This window comes from Tinamus guttatus, unplaced genomic scaffold, assembly GCF_059628265.1.
Source record: "Tinamus guttatus ecotype Peru unplaced genomic scaffold, ASM5962826v1 Tinamus_guttatus_pri_ptg000646l, whole genome shotgun sequence".
Taxonomy (NCBI): Eukaryota; Metazoa; Chordata; class Aves; order Tinamiformes; family Tinamidae; genus Tinamus; species Tinamus guttatus.
The window spans coordinates 320,387-340,205 of NW_028289180.1; the positions used below are offsets into that span (position 1 = coordinate 320,387).

At 44.3% G+C, this 19,819-nt stretch overlaps 1 protein-coding gene across 1 annotated transcript; it reads left to right on the forward strand.

The window, feature by feature from the left end:
- The first annotated feature begins 679 nt into the window (after nt 1-679).
- Nucleotides 680-19,637, forward strand: PLA1A (phospholipase A1 member A). Its single transcript, XM_010211530.2, has 11 exons — nt 680-767; nt 2,893-3,094; nt 4,419-4,596; nt 5,426-5,534; nt 8,738-8,839; nt 12,612-12,701; nt 13,565-13,732; nt 14,333-14,422; nt 14,502-14,610; nt 18,110-18,274; nt 19,508-19,637. Exons 1-11 carry the CDS (start codon nt 695-697, stop codon nt 19,590-19,592), a joined length of 1,371 nt encoding a protein of 456 aa, XP_010209832.2. The 5' UTR covers nt 680-694; the 3' UTR covers nt 19,593-19,637.
- The last annotated feature ends 182 nt before the right edge of the window (nt 19,638-19,819 follow it).

A 19,819-nucleotide genomic window follows, 5' to 3' on the forward strand; every position in this document is an offset into this window, starting at 1 on the left:
CTGATGCATAACTGAGACTATCCTTTTGATTTCTTGCAGTATATTCAAAATGCAGTCTGCAAAAAAGGTGGAGAGTGTCTCTGCTCCAAGAAACATACAGTCTGAACATAGCACAGTGGATTGACCACTGTTTACATTTTTGCCTGTCTTTCCTCTGATTTTTCAGAAGCGATCTGTCACTTTGGCTTTATTTCGCAGCCACTGGAACCTGATCAAAAATAGAAATACAGGAAAGAGAAAGCAATGCAAAAGGACAATATGCAGATTCCAGATCCAAGACCTGCCAACTCCCTGCTACAAATCTTCCTGGGATGGACGTATTTGTGAAGCCTTATAACTAAGCAGTAAACCTGCTTAGAATTTAGTAGACACAACTAGGCAACAAGGATAAAGCGCTTCAACTCTGTTAGTTGCTGCAACTGGATTCATGAGCCAATTTCTGAACTGATAACTGCCTCATGAAAGATAGTGGAGGGGAAAAGGGATGTCACCATCTTTTTTAACTGAAATATTCAGCCCTGTGTTGAAAGAGACTTTGGTCAATCAAGAGAGGTGATTGTCCCTACTCTGTTTTTTCCCTGAAGAGCCCAAGTTGATCATTAACAGTCAAGCTCCTGAAGCCACTCCACAGTCCTGCCACATTTTTTTTCCCCTGAATAGTCCTTGCATTTCTTATACTGTGGACTAACAGAAGATGGTTGAGGATCTGAAGAGAAAGTCTTTAATGGTTCTTACTATCATCTTGCTGCTCACCTTAACACAAGCAGGTAAGAAAGACATGATTACTTGTCAAGCAATTGAAGGTTTTACGTAGAAAGCTCTGAATTCAATTCTCTCCAAATAACCTGTGTTTCAAGAGGTCCCTGCTACAATCTATTTAAATGCCAGGAGACAGGGCAGTGCAGGAATGGTTGTTTCTTATTCCATGCTTTGATTCCATCAGTGATTTTGTTCTGCTGACTTGCTTTAATAAAAAAAATGATGCAAACTTTTCCTAAAGTGGGAGAAGGACTACTTACTCTCTGGTATCAGCATTGTCTGCCTTGAATACCGAAGGAAATCTAATATGTAGTAGTCAAATAGAAATAAAGGCCTTACTTCCATTTCTTTCTTCAATTATGTCATCAATGAAAACTGTGTTTCTGATCATTACTACGGTTCCACACCACCTAAAGTTTCACAGTAATGCACCTCTACTTACCTTCATTTGTAATATCCATGATTCACAGTCCCTTTACGCCATTTCTGGCATGCAAGTTACTTTCACTGAACATGCCCTTTCTAGTTAAGTTGACTTATGAGCTACGCTTCTCCTAAACTGAACCCAGAGACCATCTCACCCCCTTTCATTCTCCAGAAGACCAAAATAGACAACAATGAGATATCGTCACATCCAACAGAGAAGATTTGAGAGTGAAATCTCACTAATCTCACCTTGTGCTGACCCTTGTGCCAGGTTCTGCCTAGGTACTGTAAAAAAATATGCACATTCAAGACAGCGTCACTTCCTCTAGTCCAGAAAAGGGATGGGGAATGTATTGTCATTTCAGCTGAATGCATCTATGCCACCCTACACAGCAATAGTTCTTAGGCCATTCTTAGGGATTCATAGGGATCTTAGGGATCATTTAGTCAACTTAGTCAACTAATTGACATCTTGCTCATCACAGACTAATAAATTTCTCACCATTAGCCCTTCAGTAAACCGAACATTTTGTCTGCAACAAGCCTTCTAAAACGGCAGCCAGTCCTACTCTAAAGTGATATGAGGCATATGTGAGAAGAACCCAGCTCTTCTATGGGCAGCCTGTTCTATTCGCTAGCTGTACATACTGCTGAACTTCTTTGCTTGATTTCTAGTCTAAATTTATCCAGTTTTATATTAGTTATAGGTTTGCACCCTTGTGGCAAAGAAAGCCAATGGTATCAGGCTACATTAAGAAGAGTGTTGATGCAGGTCAAGGGAGATGATCCTTCCCCCTTACTCAGCTCAGCGTCCAGAGTTCCCCCATACAAGAGGCAATGGGCACAAATTAAAACAAAGGAAATTTGTTTTCCTTTGTTCATTCAAAAGAAAATACTTCTTTTTTGTGAGAGTGGCAGACCATTGGAACGGTTTGTGGAGTCTCCATTCTTGGAGATATTTTAAACCAACTGCATGTGATCCAGGGCAATCTACTGTAGCTGACCCTGCTAGAGCATGGGAATTGAATTGCATGATCTCCAGAGGGGCCATTTCCAATCGCAACTCTTCCATTGTTCTGTGTTGGGTTTTTTTGTTGGTTTTGTTTGTTTGTTGGTTTGGCTTTTTTTGGCTGGTTAGAAGAAAATACCTTGCAGTAGCTATCTTTTTCTTCCCATAAAATATTTTCATACTGTAAACTAATTGTTATTGAATCATTCTTTCAGCAACACTCTCATCTTTACTCCTGGATACACAAATGTCAGTTAGACTTGTACCTTCTATTTAGCCTAGCAGAATGCAAATAGAAATATGCTCAATCAATGGTGATTGCCTACTGAGAACTTTTTGAGAAGAATAGCCAGCTCTTAATGTGCTCTTAATTGCTTCACCGTGCAGTTGATTTGGAAAAAAAAAAAAAAAACACACATGTTGTCATTCCCTTCTCAGTAAAAAAAACTCCCAGATTCAGGCTGTCGTGACACCTACATTTATCTTCCTCAGGCAGAGTTGGAACTTCGTCAAAGAATATTAACAACTTTATTAGCTAAGAAGTGTTTTCCAGAATCAGTTGATATTATGTTCCTTTACTCTTTATTAATAGAACTCAAATTGCTATCTTCATCTTCCCAAGGAATTAAAATGGACTTTTTTTTTCTCCTCATTGCACAGACAAGCTGGTTATACTTCCTGATCCTCTCTCGTTTCAGGGAATACAGACAAAGCCTCAGGTCATCTCTGCACTGACTTCCAGAGAGCAAATTTCCTGCGGGGCAGTAAACTTAAGGTCCAGTTTCTTCTATTCTCCTCCTCCAGACCCAGCTGCGGGGAGCTGATTTTTGCTGACGATGGCATTAGAAACTCCAGTTTCAATAGCAGCCTGGAAACAAAGATCATAATCCATGGCTTCAGGTGAGAGAAAGAAGAGCATTGTGGCTAAATTTATACAAGTAAATTGAACACTGCTTGGAGTTCTCACAGGCATAGAGTGGGGCTAGCATGGAAAATCCCTGCCCACATGACCCTTTTAGTTTCCCTAACAGAGTGGTTGTGGCCAAAGCGCCTGCTAAGAACAATGTCTGGAGCGCCCAAGACCCATAATTGTTCGACTCTTGAACCATACTAGGAAGTTTTCTGGGAGAGTACTGATGGGTGAGGACCAGAAGCATTGAAAATCCTGCTAACCTTATTTCAGCATAACTGCACTTATGGACAGTGTCTCACAGTTTGTAACCAACTGTATATCATCTGGTGTGCATTTTACATTTTCTGAGGCTAAAAAAAGTGTAGAAAAATAATCATTCTTTCTTCAAATTCATCTCTATCTTCACTTTTTTTTTTCTTTTTTAATTTAATAAGTCTTTTCTTCAAGATTCTGTTGTCTTTTGATTGTTTCCTTGCAACTCAGGTACTGACTCATCAGTACCTCAGATTACTTAGCCCTTCAACTTCCAGTCTTGAAAATGTGTGGATTTGATCCATTTTTTTAAAGCTATCAAGCTTATTCTACTGTGCCATTTTCCAGCCAGCTTGCGAACATGTGACATTACTTGTTTTGATGTGCAAAAGCCTCAATGGAAAGTGCATAGAAATCCATAATGAAATCACCCAAAGTGTTACGAGAGCTTTTCAGAAAAACAGCTCTTCCCCTTATTTGACATAGCACTGCCCACCCCCCACAACACACACACACAGACCATGTGATGTTAAGGTAAACAGGCAGGGTACAGCGTCCTTGATTTTCCTGATATTCTATATAGATAGAGATTTTCTTGGGGGGGGGGGGGGCGGAGAACGTCTTCTAAAGAGGAGGAAACGTAGCAGTGAGAGACTAGGTAATTTGACCAAGGACTTCCTGCCAACTGATTACTGCCAACTGATTACAAAACAGGGCTCAGATGTTTCTGGCCAGTTCACTTCCCTCAAACCAGCCCCAAACCAATAAGCCAGTGGTGGCTTATTGAAGCACAATGGAAAGACCAAGATTTCAGTCTGAAACCTGCAAATGTTAGTCTCACTCCTTAAAATATCTCACTCCTTTCTGAATTAGTTTGGGCTGGAAAGAGTTTGTTATTAGACCATAGCAAAGAAATGCCAGGTGTGGCAGTCTTTCAACAGTCTTTCAAAAAAACTTTCTCCAGCAATCTGGAAACCCCCTTTCAGACACATGAAATTCAGCACTGCTGAAAAGCACATTGGAAGATGTCTAACAAACTTGTTTCTGATGACTTGGCAGGGCTTTGGGTACCAAACCATCCTGGATTGAAGGGCTTGTCCGTGCCATACTACACTCAAGTCAGGCAAATGTAATTGCAGTGGACTGGGTTTATGGGTCTGCAGGAACCTACCCCTCTGCAGTGGAAAATGTCACACAGCTGGCCCTTTCCATCTCACACTTCATCAGCAAACTGCTGGTAAGCTGCTCTGCATTTCCAGTAGCGGAGGAACATGGCCAGAAATCATCATTCATGAAAAAAATCTTAGAGTTGCTCCCAACCTGATGTTTATAGGAGCTGGTCAAGCAGACTCTTTATTCCAGACCTGAAGATTGTTTTTCCCTTCTTTCTCAGCCAGGCTTGAGCATGCCACTGTTTTTCTTCTTGAGTTTTGACTCTTTGACAACATTTCTGTTGTCAGCTCCAAGCCCAGTACAAGCCTGAAGGATAACTTGGGTTATTGCAGGTCTGTGCTTAACTGGATAGATCTTCTTCCTCTTCTTCCAAGGTATTTGGTCCAGAGAGCTGGACGGGGTGGGATTTGAGGCTATTTTATATTTTTGGAGCTTCAGATAAACTCTATAGTGATAGGAAAACATTATATGTGTCCCAGTTTGTTGATGTAAAGCACAGATGAACAACACTTAGACAATGAGGATGACACATCTTTATATTTACCAGACATGCATAAACCCTCCACGTGGCATTTTAACTGCAGACCAAGGCTTCACAGTTCCTGGGTATGCACCGCATTGTGCACAGACACACTTTTCTATACAGATATATGGCAACTCTTGGAGCAGCTGTGTCTGACAGACCTGGTTAGGATTAGTTTTGCATTTGTGGACCCAAAAAAAGGCTGTGAAAAGCAGTAATGTCAATATCCATAATTTCCAAATCTCTGATTCTCTGCTGTATACATCAAGAACAATGCTTCAAAGAGTTATGGAGTTGCTGGGTAAACTGGGACAAACTATTTCAACAGTCTGCTACAGAAACACTAAATTGTATTATCATCAATCTGCAGGCCCTAGGAGTCTCAGGGACATCCATCCATATTATTGGGGTGAGCCTCGGTGCACATGTCGGGGGTCTGGTGGGGCACTTCCATGGTGGTCAGCTGGGACGGATAACAGGTATTGTAAAACTGGGTTTTGGGTCCTCATCTGATGTTTAAGGGAGAGAATGAAAGATCAGGGAAGGGAATGTTTCCATAGTCATCCTATAACTGCAAAAGGCCTCATGAGGTGCAAGTTTATGGGCTGCTGCTTAGCTTCAGAAGAGCCTGGCAATGTCTTTACAGATGCCATTAACCCCTCAGCCACTGTCAAAACAATGTATGCAGTTGCAAAAGGGTCCTTCTGCCTCTGCTGCCAGCTTAGAAGAGTACTAGGCTGCAATACTCAACTAGCTCTGGATGAAACCCCATGCCACCAACAGGCCTTGCTTCTATGTTTAGCATGTGTGACCTCTGTGGTTCCTAAAATTCAAGTTGACGATGTATGCCATTGTGGGAGAGTGGCAAGAGAGGGCTGCTCCCCAAGGAAACATGAGCTGGAAAGCAGAGGTGACAGCAAGCCAGGCAGGGTTAGTGGCTCCACTGACAAGGGACGTGATCCTACAGTACCTGGGCAGGAAGAGCAGACAGGTTCTGGTGACAGAAACCACGGTCAGCTGCAGTGCAGTTATCACCAGGCTGGTCTATAGCCATAAGGCAAGTCCAAATTCAAGCAGGAAGTAAGTCAGGAAGATAAGGGCAGGATCAGAAAGGCACAGGTTTGGGCATGGCATCCCTCCAACACAGCTCAGGTAAGGGCCAAGGGCCATAGCCTGAGTCAGTGTGTGTGTTTGTGGTGGGAGGACAAGGAGGCAACAAGGCAGTTTTCCCAGCCAACTGGTCCAAGGCCACCTGGTTGTACCATTTTGGACCAGACCTTGGTAACAGACAGCGTCACATTCTGGGTATGAGGAAGAGGCTGCAGTTGGGTGATTACAGAGGAAGATGGTTACAGGCATTTGGAGCTTCTGGGTGCCCTCAGAGCCCTGCCGGCCTTTGGGCTTGGGGCATGTATAGACATGGGTGGGAAGGTGGGAATGGACCTTGGGAGGTCTCTAGACCAACCCCTCACTCCAAGCAGGGCTGACTTCCAAGTCAGATAATGTTGCTGAGGACCTTGTCAAGCTCCAGGGACCCCCAGGAGTGGAGATGCATTTGGATGGACAGTAAAATGCCACAAAGAAGAGCCAGACACAAAGGCACTAAAAGACCGAACACAATTCCCAGAGCTGCCTCACAGAGGTATCCTTAGAAAGGGTCTCACAGCACACTCGGCAGGGCAGAACGCAGAAACATTGGCTTGGCCTTTGCACATCACAGCTATCCACACTGTGTGAAATAGGCATTGCTTACCAGGAGACAAGTTTCATGACAGGCTTCTTTTTAAGCTGTGAATGAAAGTATTTATTAGGAGAGGCTTTGGACAATCACACTTCTGCACCAGCCTTTTGTGATCAGTAACATCTTCAGATCAGCTGAAGAGACTCTTCCAAAGAAAAGACAGTAATTAACCTGAGAGTCAGAGACTCTTTATGTTTTCTACATGCAATAAAAAATCTGTACGTTCATTTATTCCCTTATTTTTATGCTCTGCCACAAGGCAAACATTTTCTGTGTACTTGATTGCCTTATGATTTCAAATGTACACTGAATCTTGCAGGCTGAAGTTCAGACTTTGGAGCTTAAGACAGGTGGAATCAGAGCCAGGATATCCATCTGATCTCATCCCCTGCCCCGCTCCCACTCTACATCCATGCAAGAACACTCATATAGAGCAATGTTATCCCAGAGCTATAACTTCTTTAAGTATTTTCAGTCACCTAAATGAGCTGTTGAACAACAAAAAAAATGTCTTGGAGCTCAGAGTATAAATATTTTTATGAAGTGAGCTTCTTTAACTCAATCTTGTTTCTGTAGAGAATCTCCTTTTGCAGGAAGGCAAATGGCAGAGAATTGGAATGGATGGTGAAGAACATTTTTTTTCAGTTCTTGCAGAGGAAATGACAAACCCTGAGGGAATTTAGCTGCATAGACAGTTAAGCCTTTGGTGAATAGCTTTCTAAGCTGGTGAGGATGTAGATCGCAATAGAGTTTGTGCAGCTTGTGTTTGGAGGAAGTAGGGATAGATAAAAGAGGATAGGAAAGTGCTGGACTTGGAGCTAGCACTGGTAGTGATACAACTAACTGCTGCTAGTCTTAAACACCATCCTCAGGAATAGCTTCTAGCTATACAGAACAGCATTTCAGTCTCTTAAAGCATTTAGCTAACACTTCATTGCAGAAGCAGGCAGGGAACTTCCTGGAGTTTTGTATGTATAAAGCTTAAAAAAAAAAAAAAGGAAGAAACAAAAAAGAAGTAGATTTTTCTTCTCATTAGCTTTTGATTTTTTTCTCCTCCTGCCTCCTTCACATGTGAGTTTCTATTTTGTTGATATACCTTCTCCATAGAGAACTAATGGGACAGAGTCCAAGCTAGCAAATCTGGACAGCTTTGAGGCTAAAAGTGGTATGTAGATGTAGAGGAGAGCTGCTTCATAAATTGTTGTTCTTGACTGGGGAGTGAAAAAGTCTTGTGAGATGACTGGGCAAGGTTAAGCCTCAGTTAGAATAAGAAACTAATCTTTAACTTGTTCCTGGGTACCATCAAGGACAATTTTCTTTATGCCTTTGACTCCCCAGATTTTGCTCTAGGGGCCAGTTTGAGGCAAAAATGAGATGGCTGCCTGAGAAATAGATTATATTTGGGAGGAGAGGCCTCAGAAGCCCCTTTGTTTTAAGGATGCTTGATAGGTGTCAAACCTTTTTATATTTAGTTTGGTTAATGCTTGGATGCTGTCTACCTTCTCTTACTCATGGTCTTCAGTGACGTTCCGCAGACTCTACAGTTAATACACATGACAGTACAAATAGGAAAGGTTTTACAAGTGGTTCTCTTTCATTGCAAGTCCACAGGGCACTCTACATCCACTTATGCCAGATCTACTTTTAACTTAATCATTGCAAATTTAAGGTTTATATAGACTGTTTGATAAAGAACTGCTACTTTGGGATGAGTGTCTAGGAGTAGTAGAGGACGAGGTAAGGAAGCTATAGTGAAACTTAGTGGGGACAGAGAACATTCTGGAGCATAACCAGTGTATCACTGATTAGGAATAACTAGGAATAACTTACCACTTCTGCTTAGCAACTTTTTAAATGTTTGGATAAAATAATCAGTCCAGAAATAAGAAAGAAAAGATCTGAGGAGCGTTGATTGAGATGGTTGTTTCATTTTTTTTACAGGCCTGGATCCTGCAGGCCCTAGGTACACAAAAGCCAGCCCTGAGGAACGCTTGGATCCTGGGGATGCCCTCTTTGTGGAAGCCATTCATACCGATGCTGACAGTAGGCTGGTTTCTATCCTCTTCAGACTGTGCTTCCATTCCTTCTGCCACCATTATTGCTAAGGACTGTGTCGGTCAATGTCCCCTTTAGACCAGATGATGATGAGTTCAGGTCAATTTTGAAGATATCTCATGATTACATGGGCTTTTAATTAAAGAGATAAAATCAGGGCAACTATATATACCTGAGAGCACTTCACTGCAACACAAATGGAAACCTCTCTGCTGTAGACATAGGGCAATCCCACAGCAAATATTTCTTTCTTATTCCTGTAACACTAGAGGAGTTTCTGCTAGTTCTGCTGGTGTGGCTCCTATGTGGCTAGAAGGAATTTCCGTGCCCATTCTGTCTTTGCTTTTTCCTACCTGCTGTCAGAGAAGTGCTACTGGGAATGCCCGTAGAAAGAATAACAGCATCAAACCCATAGTTTGTGAAACAACAGAGTAACTTTTCTAAAGCACCTAGGGTTGGTCGCTGTAGACAGAACATGTCTGAAGATTAGCATTTCACACTTTCACCTGGAGAGCGCAATACTCTCTACCAACATAACTCAACCACACTCCACGTCCAGTGGGGAAGTGAGTATAGGAGATGATTATAGAGGGTCCTCTTTCACCCCTCCCGGGAAACCTGCAGGCTCGATTACTTCCCTGAAATGCCTGCACACCAATGCACGCAGCATGCGGAATGAACAGGAGGAACTGGAGATCCATGTGCGGTCCCAGGGTCATGATCTCATTGGAATTAAAGAGACATAGTGGGACATCTCACACGACTGGATCACTGTCATGGAAGGCTATGTGCTCTTTAGGAAGGACAGGCTGGGAAGGCGAGGTGGTGGAGTTGCTCTTTATGTGAGAGAGCAACTGGAATGCATAGAGTTCAACTTGGGAGTGGTGATGAGCAAGTTGAGAGTTTGTGGGTAAGAATTAGAGGGCAGACAAATGTGGGAGACACTGTGGTAGGCATTTGCTACAGGCCACCTGATCAAGATGAGGAAGTTGATAAGGTCTTCTAACAGACAGCTGGAATTAGCCTCACAGCCACAGGCCCTGGTTCTCATTGCGGACTTCAGCCACCCTGACAACAACTGGAAAGACAACTCAGCCAGGCACAAACAGTCCTGTAGGTTTCTGCAGTGCAATCTTGATAACTTTTCAATACAGATTGTGGAGGAGCCAATGAGGAGAGGTGGGCTGCTGGACTTTGTACTAACAAATAGGGAGGGACTTGTTGGAGATGTGAAGGTGGGGGGTAGCCTCAGCTGCAATGATTATGAGCTGGTGGAGTTTAGATTCCAACGAGGAGGAAGCAGGGCTTTAAGTAACCTTGCAACCATGGACTTCAGGAGGGCCAACTTTGGCCTCTTCAGAGACCTCCTTGGAAGAATCCCATGGGCTAGGACTCTAGAAGGAAGGGGAGCCCAAGAGAGATGGTTAGTATTCAAGTAGCACTTCCTCCATGCTCAGGAACACTGCATTCCTTTGAGTAAGAAGTCAGGCAGAGGGGACAGAAAGCCTGCGTGGATGAGCAAGGAGCTGTTGGCAAAACTCAAACAGAAAAAGGCACTATACAGAAAGTGGAAAAAAGGACTGGCTCCTTGGGAGGAATATAGGAAAGTTGTCAGGGAACGCAGGGATGTGACAAGGAAAGCTAAGGCATAATTGGAATTAAATCTGGCAAGGGGTGTTAAAAATAACAAAAAGAGCTTTTTCAAATATATCAATGGTAAAAGGAAGATTAGGCAAAATGTGGGCCTGCTGGTGAATGGCGTGGGTGCCCTGGTTATGAAAGACACGGAAAAAGCAGAGCTACTGAATGCCTTCTTTGCTTCAGTGTTCACCAAGGGCAGCCCTCTAGAATCCCAGACTCTAGAAACCAGAGAAGGTGCCTGGAGAGAGGAAGACTTGCCCTGAGTAGAGGAAGAGGTCAGAGATCACATGGGGAAACCTGACATCCACAAATCCATGGGCCCTGATGGGGTGCACCCGAGAGCGCTGCGGGAGCTGGCAGATGTTATTGCTAAGCCGCTCTCCATCATCTTCAAAAGGTCCTGGAGAATTGGGGAGGTGCCAGAAGACTGGAAGAAATCCAATGTCACACCAGCCTTCAAAAATGGCAAGGAGGAGGACCCAGGCAACTACAGGCCAGTCAGCCTCACCTCCATCCCTGGAAAAGTCAGGGAGCAGCTCATCCTGGTGATCAGCAGTGCAGAGTCCATTTGGAGGCCTCTAGTTAGCGGTGTCAACAGGGGTCAGTCCTCGGTCCAGTCCTGTTCAATTTATTCATCAATGACCTGGATGAAGGCACAGAGTGCTCCCTCAGCAAGTTTGCTGATGACACAAAACTGGGAGGAGTAGCTGATACCCCAGAGGGCTGTGCTGCCATCCAGAGGGACCTGGACAGACTGGACAACTGGGCAGTGAGAAACCTTATAAAATTCAACAAGTCCAAGTGCAAGGTCCTGCACCCAGGGAGGAATAACCCCAGATACCAGTACAGGCTGGGGACTGATCTTCTGGAGAGCAGCTCTGCAGAGAAGGACCTGGGTGTCATGGTGGACGAGAACTTGACCATGAGGCAGCAGTGTGCCCTCATGGCCAAGAAGGCCAATGGGATCCTGTGGTGTGTTAAGAGCGTCTCCAGCAGGTCGAGAGAGGTGATCCTGCCCCTCTACTCAGCCCTGGTGAGGCCACATCTGGAATATTGTGTCCAGTTCCGGGCTCCCCAGTACAAGAGGGGTGTGGAACTGCTGGAGAGAGTCCAGCATAGGACTGCAAGTATGATCAGGGGCCTGGAACATCTGCCCTATGAGGAAAGGCTGAGAGAGCTGGGCCTGTTCAGCCTGAAGAAGAGAGGGCTGAGAGGGACCTGATGAGCATATACCTCAAGGGAGAGAGGGAGGAGGATGGGGCCAGCCTCTTTCCAGTGGTGGCCAGCAGTAGGACAAAAGGAAATGGCCACAAACTGAAGCACCGAAAGTTCCCAGGAACTTAAGGAAAAATTTCTTAGCAGTGGGGGTGACAGAGCACTGGAACAGGTTGCCAAGAGAGGTTGTGGAATCTCCTTCTCTGGAGATCTTCAAAACCCACTTGGATGCAGTCCTGTGCCACATGCTGTAGGTGACCCTGAGAGTGCAGTGGGGTTAGACTACATGATCTCTGAAGGCCCCTTCCTACCTTAAGGATTCTATGATTCTGTGATACCTCATAATCCCCCATTAGGGTTGTATAGACCCATAGGTTGGAAAAGACCTTCAAGATCATCGAGTCCAATCATAAACCCATCACTGCCATGCCTGCTAAACCACGTTTGTATGTGCCTCAAGTACACATTTCTTGAACACTGACAGGGACAATAACCACCACTTCCCTGGGCAGCCTGTTGCAGTCTTGACTACTCTCTTCTGTCGTCGAACGTGTTCTTATTTTACAGAACCAGGAAACTGAGTCACAGACATGGTGATTTAGCCACATTTAGTGATTTCGATGGCAGGGTCCAGAGCAGAAAACTTGCTGAGAAGATCACTTTCTGCTCCATGCGGCAGAGCCCACAGATGGCGCTATGTATACAATGCAGGCATGTAGGAAGGAAAGGGAAGTCTGTTCTTGCTGTGTGAAAAAAAAGTTCATGGCGGGGGTTGGCTAGATCCAATTTTAGCATGGCTAATATTCAACTCAATTACTAGGGCATGTGAAAAACTTGTAAAGTATAGCCTGAGACAACAGAAGAAACAGGAGTAAGAATAAAGTAGAATTTCACCTCCTTTTAGATTTCGGGATTCGAATACCTGTAGGTCACATCGATTATTTCATCAATGGAGGCAAAGATCAGCCTGGATGTCCCCGATTCATCTCTGCAGGTGAGAACACTCTGTGGCGGAATGAAGGGCTTTCATGGCCACTTAGCAGCCTATGAAAATGCTCTTTAACAACTAGCTCCCACTACAGCCAAGGCAGGCATCAAAACAGCATAACATACTTGGAAAGACACATGGCAACAGAGCTTCATGGCTCCCATCTCCTCACAGAAGTACAACAAGCAGCTGGAACAAAAAGAACATACAAGTCACGTCTCTTTTAGTAGTACTGCTGGCAATAGATGTGATTTTGGTGACACGTCTATATGAGCTAAAAACCTAGCATCTATAGACTTAAAACAACAAGGAAAACATTTCTGTTGGAAAGGCTGTGCTGTGCTACCAGCAAAAGCTCATTTTTGTTTTCATGCTGCAAACTGTTTCTATATTTATACAGTTATTGCCTCTTCCTTCTAGAGAACAGGAATTTACACAGTAAATAATGTGGCTGAATACTCAAATACCTTCTGGATGATCCATCTCCACTGAGGGTGTTGGGGACACTTAAGTCAGGATGCATCCCACAGCAGGGTCAGAGTGTAAGTGAGAGTTGGAGTTATCACACTCACTCTTAGAGAGCCTGAGGTCTTGATGGCATGCTGACAGAGGAAAGGCAGCCCAGTGCCTCCCCTGTTCTGCATCACTCTGCTAGTGTAGCAGGTGCAATTCCAAGTTCCTGCATGACTTCCCTTGCAGAAGTACGTAAGCTTTTAGTCACAGAGGTACTCTGCAAAAACATTACTTGATGAGAAAGTTGCAGCAAAAACAGTAGCAGTGTTCCTTGACCATAGATTTGTTAGAGACATACAGAAAGACTAAAGCAGTTTGCTCATGATTGCTTTTCCCTGGATATATTTTTATTACAGGCTACAAGTATCTGATCTGTGATCACATGAGGGCAGTACATCTCTATGTCAGTGCCTTGAAACATTCCTGTCATATTGTGGGATTCCCTTGCACAAGTCATCAAGATTTTTTAAATGGACAATGCCTGGATTGTGTAGACCCCTTCATGGTCTCCTGTCCTCAAATAGGTATGGTACCAGCATAAGACCTTCACGAGGCAGGGGACAATCCATTTCTGAGAAGATCTCAGTGCAGAGCTGCGGAGCATGGCACATGGTTCAGGTTTCTTAGCTTCTTCTGTAGCAGTTTGGTTAGCATTTATTTGAGGATGACAATAAACTGTTCTGTTTTCAGGCTTCCAGGGAAACCCTGAAAGCTTATATACTACTCAAGATAGAACACTAATGCCTTGAACATTTCTGGTCTTTAAATGTTTCATAGGATCCCAGAATAAGTTGAAACAGTTTCCAGAATCTCCAGCCTAACAAGTAGGGTGATTAGCTAAAAAGAAAAGTTGTCTTGTTTAGAGAATTAACTGGAATTTTTAGCCCAAGCTTTAATTTCCATTCTTCTGCAAACCACTCACTGTTGCTATCTCAATTCCTTTTCACAAAGCACCTACCATGACACCCCAAGGATGACTGTCCCAAAAGCCTGGGAAGTGCCCTCTTGTGCTGCCATTTGGAGATTGTCAGCAGAGGCATATAAGGAGTGACTGGTTGTATTTCTTGTCCAGGTCATTTATGTTTGTCCTTTCACCTGTACTGGCTTTTTATTTCCTCCTGCAGGTCTGCTGGAGCAGGCAGGGGTTCATGTGAGAAAGCTGCCCAAGGAAGTGAAAGTTTATTTAATGACCAGTCCCTCAGCCCCATTCTGTGGTAAGTAGCAAAGACAGGCTTGGGCTGGTCCATTCTGCAGTATTTGCTCTCACTTCTGTGTCCTTTGCCTTTTGCCTAGTTCATCACAGCCTGGTTGAGTTCCACTTGCAGAAGAGAAGAAATATAGTCACAAACCTTGAGATCACTTTCTGCGGCAACAGTACAAAGGACACTGCAAAGATCACTATGTGAGTGTGCATTACTGGCCTGGTTTTCCAGCTCCACATGTGAGGATGTTTATCCCAGTCCAGGAAAGGCACAATGGTAACATACTGCCCTTAATGCAATCACTGTGTGGCAAGCCATGTTTTTTTTCTCAAGTTCCTTCACATTTACTCTAAATGCTCTCATAATCAGGCATGTGCTACCATTACTCAGTAATCTTGGCTAGGTCCATCTGTGCACAGAATAGTGGGTGTATTCTGGGATACCCAAATTTGCATAGTATTTTTTTGTGGTTAAAATGGTTCCTTTCCACACCAAAGTCCAGTGCCAATTCAAATCACAATCACTGTCAGAAAGTTATTAATCCTACTTAGCCAAACTTGGATGGCTACAGCAAGCTCCCATCCTCTAGAGATTTCAGATGGACGGGCTTGGTGATTCATATGTTTTCTCCCTATCCTCATAAGGGCAGCAGTTGCAAAGTCAGAAGTATGCCACAGAATCACAGAACAGTTGAGGTTGAAAGAGACCTGTGGAGATTATCTAGTCCAAAACCCCTGCTCAATCAGGGTAATGCACAGTGGCTTGTTGCCTCCACAGTAACTCACCAAAACTCCCAGGCTCACATTGTAGGCAAAAAAAAAAATCCAGTGGGTAGGGGAAAAAGACCATCTATATGGACAGTCAGATCTCTTTTGAAACCGCCACTCACTTCCGGACAATATGTGAACTAAAAGATGAGACCCAGCATACTGTTCCCTTCCACACTTGCATACCTGGGGATCTTCCTACCACAGAGAAGTTCCCCAGAAGACTTCCTCCTCCACTTTCCTGGTCACTGCTGCAGCTCAGAAGCTAGAGTGCAGACTTGCAGCTGACTGCTGCAGAAAAGCTGGTTGACTATCTGCTCAGGACTCCAGTCAGCTCTCACAAGGGCTGCATTGGTTTAGTCCTTGGTACTAGGAGGTAGAGGTGAGATATGGGAAGGGGGAAATGTGCTCCAGGCTGCTCCCCCACCATTACTTTACCATGGATTTCCAGCCTACCATTGCTACTTGGAGTTTAAACTCCAGCCTGATGGAGCTAGGTCCATCCACTCCGCAAGGCAAAGGCATGTCCAGCAGCTCTGGAAACGTGGAGGCCAGATACGCCTTTCTGAAGATGCAGGAGGGAGGAAACAGTAACATGCAACACCCATGATTTGCTCAGATGGAGCACGCACTTTTGCCATTTTTCAGACGCGTGGAGTTTGAGATGTTCAGCAGGAGGCATATGAGCTCCAGAGAGAAAGGCTGCCTGGGGAAATGCACAGGCTGTCAATGCCAAGGCTTTACTGTACCAGAAAGAATGTGACAGCAGAGTTAGAGGAGGGTAACCTGAGCAGAAGACACCCTTAGCTTAGGACAACAGCAAACCTATGTGCTTCATTTAAGCCTCTCTCCTAAATATCAAAAGTCTAAAGATTCGAGGCACTGTATTTTGAGACAACCCTTTTAATTCACATTATAGCTAACAGCAAATAAAATTCTCTCTCCAGGAGTGGCCAAATCATTCAGTGCAGTGAACCACACACTGTCAAACAGGCATCTAAACTTATCTCCTTACATCGTGATTTAGGTGCTGATTAATCGCTGCTATCATTTCAGCAGATCTGACTTGCATTTCAGCCTGCAGCTCCCAGGAATTGCACAGGGACTTGGGAACATTCATCTCCTACCTTCAGCTGGTGACTTGCATGGTTGTCTCCTGCCTCACTGCCATTTTCTCATTTCTCCAACACCACTTATGATCTCACTCCTTGGGAGGCCACTACTCCACACAGGCTATTCTGAGTCCCACAAGAGACAGGTTGCCACGGGACTGACAGAGCAAGTAGTTTATTACATAACACACTTCCCCACTGCAAGACAGTTTTATCCCCCATATCTAAGAAAACATATTTCTGGAGGTCTGTTCAGTTACCCAGAGTCCTACATCCAAAGGTTTTGTAGATTTGGACCAAATGTTAATCCTAGGAGTAAATTTCAGCAACCCACTTAACCTTATTATGGCCCTCTGTCCTCAAGTAGGACTGTATCCTGCTGATGGAGACATGCATATGAGAAAGCGTCTCCTCAGTTTTACATGCATATTCACCTTTTTGAGACATAATTTGATGTTTCCTATTTCTGGTAGCTCCAAGACAGACACAAACATATGTATTGTCCCTGACCTACCAGTCCAGTCTAAGGAAGGACTGGTTGCTATCATTTGGGTTAGTCTCTGTGGCCTAGAAGGACTTGGAATTCAGCCCTTGGCCTGCTCCCTGGAGCAATTCTAGCTAGCAGAGTTGTAGCCTGTTTTAGACCCTTTTCTCACTTCGTCCCTTTTTCTGTCCCATTCCTGATAACAAGCAAAGTGAGCCAGGCACTTTGGGGACTGTGCTGAGTCAGCTATTCTTTACGAGCACGGGGATGTTGACGTTCCTGTGTAACACTGGGCTCCTGGAAATGCCCAGTGAACAGACATGAGGAGGCCAAGAGGATGCACTCCCTTTAAGGGAGGCAGTTGACTTGGGTAAAAAAGCTGGGCAGTGCTGCTGTGTAGCACAAGGTCTGCCACTCCGCTCTGATCATTACCTGCATACTCCACATCTGGCACTTCTCAGTTCATGAGAAGGGCATAGGGACAGACAAAGGTCCCTCTCGGTAAGGATCCCATTGTCGACATGGTCAAGGGGGGTTGGACTAGATGATCTCTTGAGGTCCCTTCTAACCTCAACCATTCTGTGGTTTTGTGAAAAGCAAATGCCTCAATAAGAGTATAAAAAGGCAACGTAAACATGTAGCAATACTTCTCCCAAGTATTTTCCCAATATCTAAATAATTACATCTCTGAGATTTTCAAAGCCGAAGGTGAAATCTTGGTCTTTAATAACTACCATTGGCTTTTATCTTTCGTGTGCTTGTCCGGCCCTTCTCCATTGAGCTCACTTAAGCTTTTTAGCATCTGCAACATCCTGCAGGCAAGATTTTTACAGCTTGAATGGAACAGTACCTTGTGCAGTGTGCCTGCCAGTTTTAACCTGATGCTTGTTATCTTCCTGTGATGACCTCCAGTTCTTGTACTGAAAGAAATGCCGAACAATCAATCCCTATCTGTGGGATTCAAGACTTCATAGATGCTGAACATCTCTACCACTTACCTCTCTAGAGCAAACTGGGCAGTGTTGCAGTCTATACACAATAGCAGGTAGAGCTGTTGCAGTTGTGTGACAGAAGAAAGGATATTTTTATGCATATATTCCTGATTACAGAGATGAAATGAGAGGGGGAAAGAAATAACATATTAGATCCCATATTCTCATGCAATGCCTTGATTTTGACAGCTGAACCTTCCCACTCATCTTGTTATGTGAGGGGTTCACATTAATATCTGCTGGTTCCTCCAGACTTTTAACAAAGCTGAATCCCACTGTCTTCATGGACTCCCTCTACAGTTTGATTAAATGCTCTCCCTCACAACTCTCATTCTGCTTTGCAGACAGAAGCAGCAGACTATAGGCAAACGGCTTCTGGCCCACAGAGTTCCTTTCTGCCAGATAAACAATGTGACACTGAAGTATCTCCCCAGGGATCGATTTTGGAGGAAGGATGAGTCAGCCATCACTGGCAAGTTCTGCACAGCCTCTCTGCCTCTCGCTAACAAGTAAGCCACTGAACTACCCCTCAGGGATCCACTGCACCTATGGGTACAGCCTATAACTTGAAAAAATGCATTTTCACATCTACTTAGATAAATGTGTAAAGGGGTCTCTCCCATCCCTTTTATGTCCCTATATAAACCATTTCCTACCCATGAGAGAGAAAAAGTGTTGAGGTTAGGAGTTTTCTTCAATTCTTCACGCGGAAGTGTTGTGTGAAAAGAAGGAAAATAGCTGTCATTCACACCTTGAATATACCCAAGTCATGGACCATGACAAAAGCTTATCGAGCTAGGTATCATTCTTTTGCCCTTGCTTGCTCTCTCCTCTTTTGCCCTTACTACAATGGGACCCATTTTGAGATATGCCAGGCACTTATTTTTCAGGATGAGACAGCAGAAGACACATTTCCATTTCTTATAATGCACAGGTTTATAAAGCACTGAGTCTAAAGACAAGCATTTTGACATTGTCTGGGCCAGGCACTGCAGAAAACTTTTCTTCGGCCGTAATTAATTTCTCCAAGGTAGAAGCAGGCAAGTCCTTCTAACTTTGAGAGAGGTAATGGTCTTCCCCATAACACAATATTTTTTGCGATTAGTTGCAGACCCAGAGTTCTTGCAAGCAAGGCGAAATAGCTGCGCCTATACTGACATATTAAACTCTGATTATTCAAATTGCTGGTGAACTAATTCTTATCTCATCTCTGAGCTGAAGCAAGCTAATGGGCATTCAATCTAGGGAAAGGCAGAAGCAGGAGGGGGTTGGCCTAATGTTCAAATTCTGTCTCCACAGGCAGTAAGGACACTCAAGCACAAGGCAGTTAAAATGTAGCCAGGAGGCCCAGACAGGGTTAGGTATTCCTAAATAAATACCAGACACTCCCTTGAGCATAAGGATTATTCCTTACTAGCTTGTTCTGCAGAGCAAAGCACTGCAAAGATGAGGTGTAGGCGCATGGCTTTGTGCCACTTATGAATGGGACAACATGACACATGGCCTTGAGTGTGTGCTAACCTGCATCCCTGGAAGCAGGTGGACAACTATAGGACTGCATAGGTTGACAGGTGCTCTCTTCTCTCAAAACCAGGCATGCTCAGAGCAAGAAAATACTGCTGGGAGGGAGTGGTGGAAGAGTGAGGGGCACCCTCAGAAAAGCAGCCCAAGGTGCTTCTGGGTTAGGATAGCAACCTCTACCTGCTCAAACACAGCTTGACTTCCCTGTGCTCCTCCCACAGCAGGAGTATGTTCTGCCTGCCCTGGAACCTCACCCTCCCCAGTAACACAGACATCTCCTTTGAGGTGCCTGCTGCTTGTGCCTAACGCTGCCTGCCGAGCATGCAAGTGTGCCCGAAATGGAAAGGAATCCAAAAAACTATTGCTTCCCTCTGCTTATGGACAACACTTTGACCACAAAGGATTAAAATGGTTGGGCTTTTTTTTTTCCTCCCTGCACTAGGGACAGGTTGGCTTGGAAAAGTAGCACACAGTATGTTTACAAAGGCAAGATATATTCGTTACAATGAGATCTCCCAGTTAAAAGGATGGTC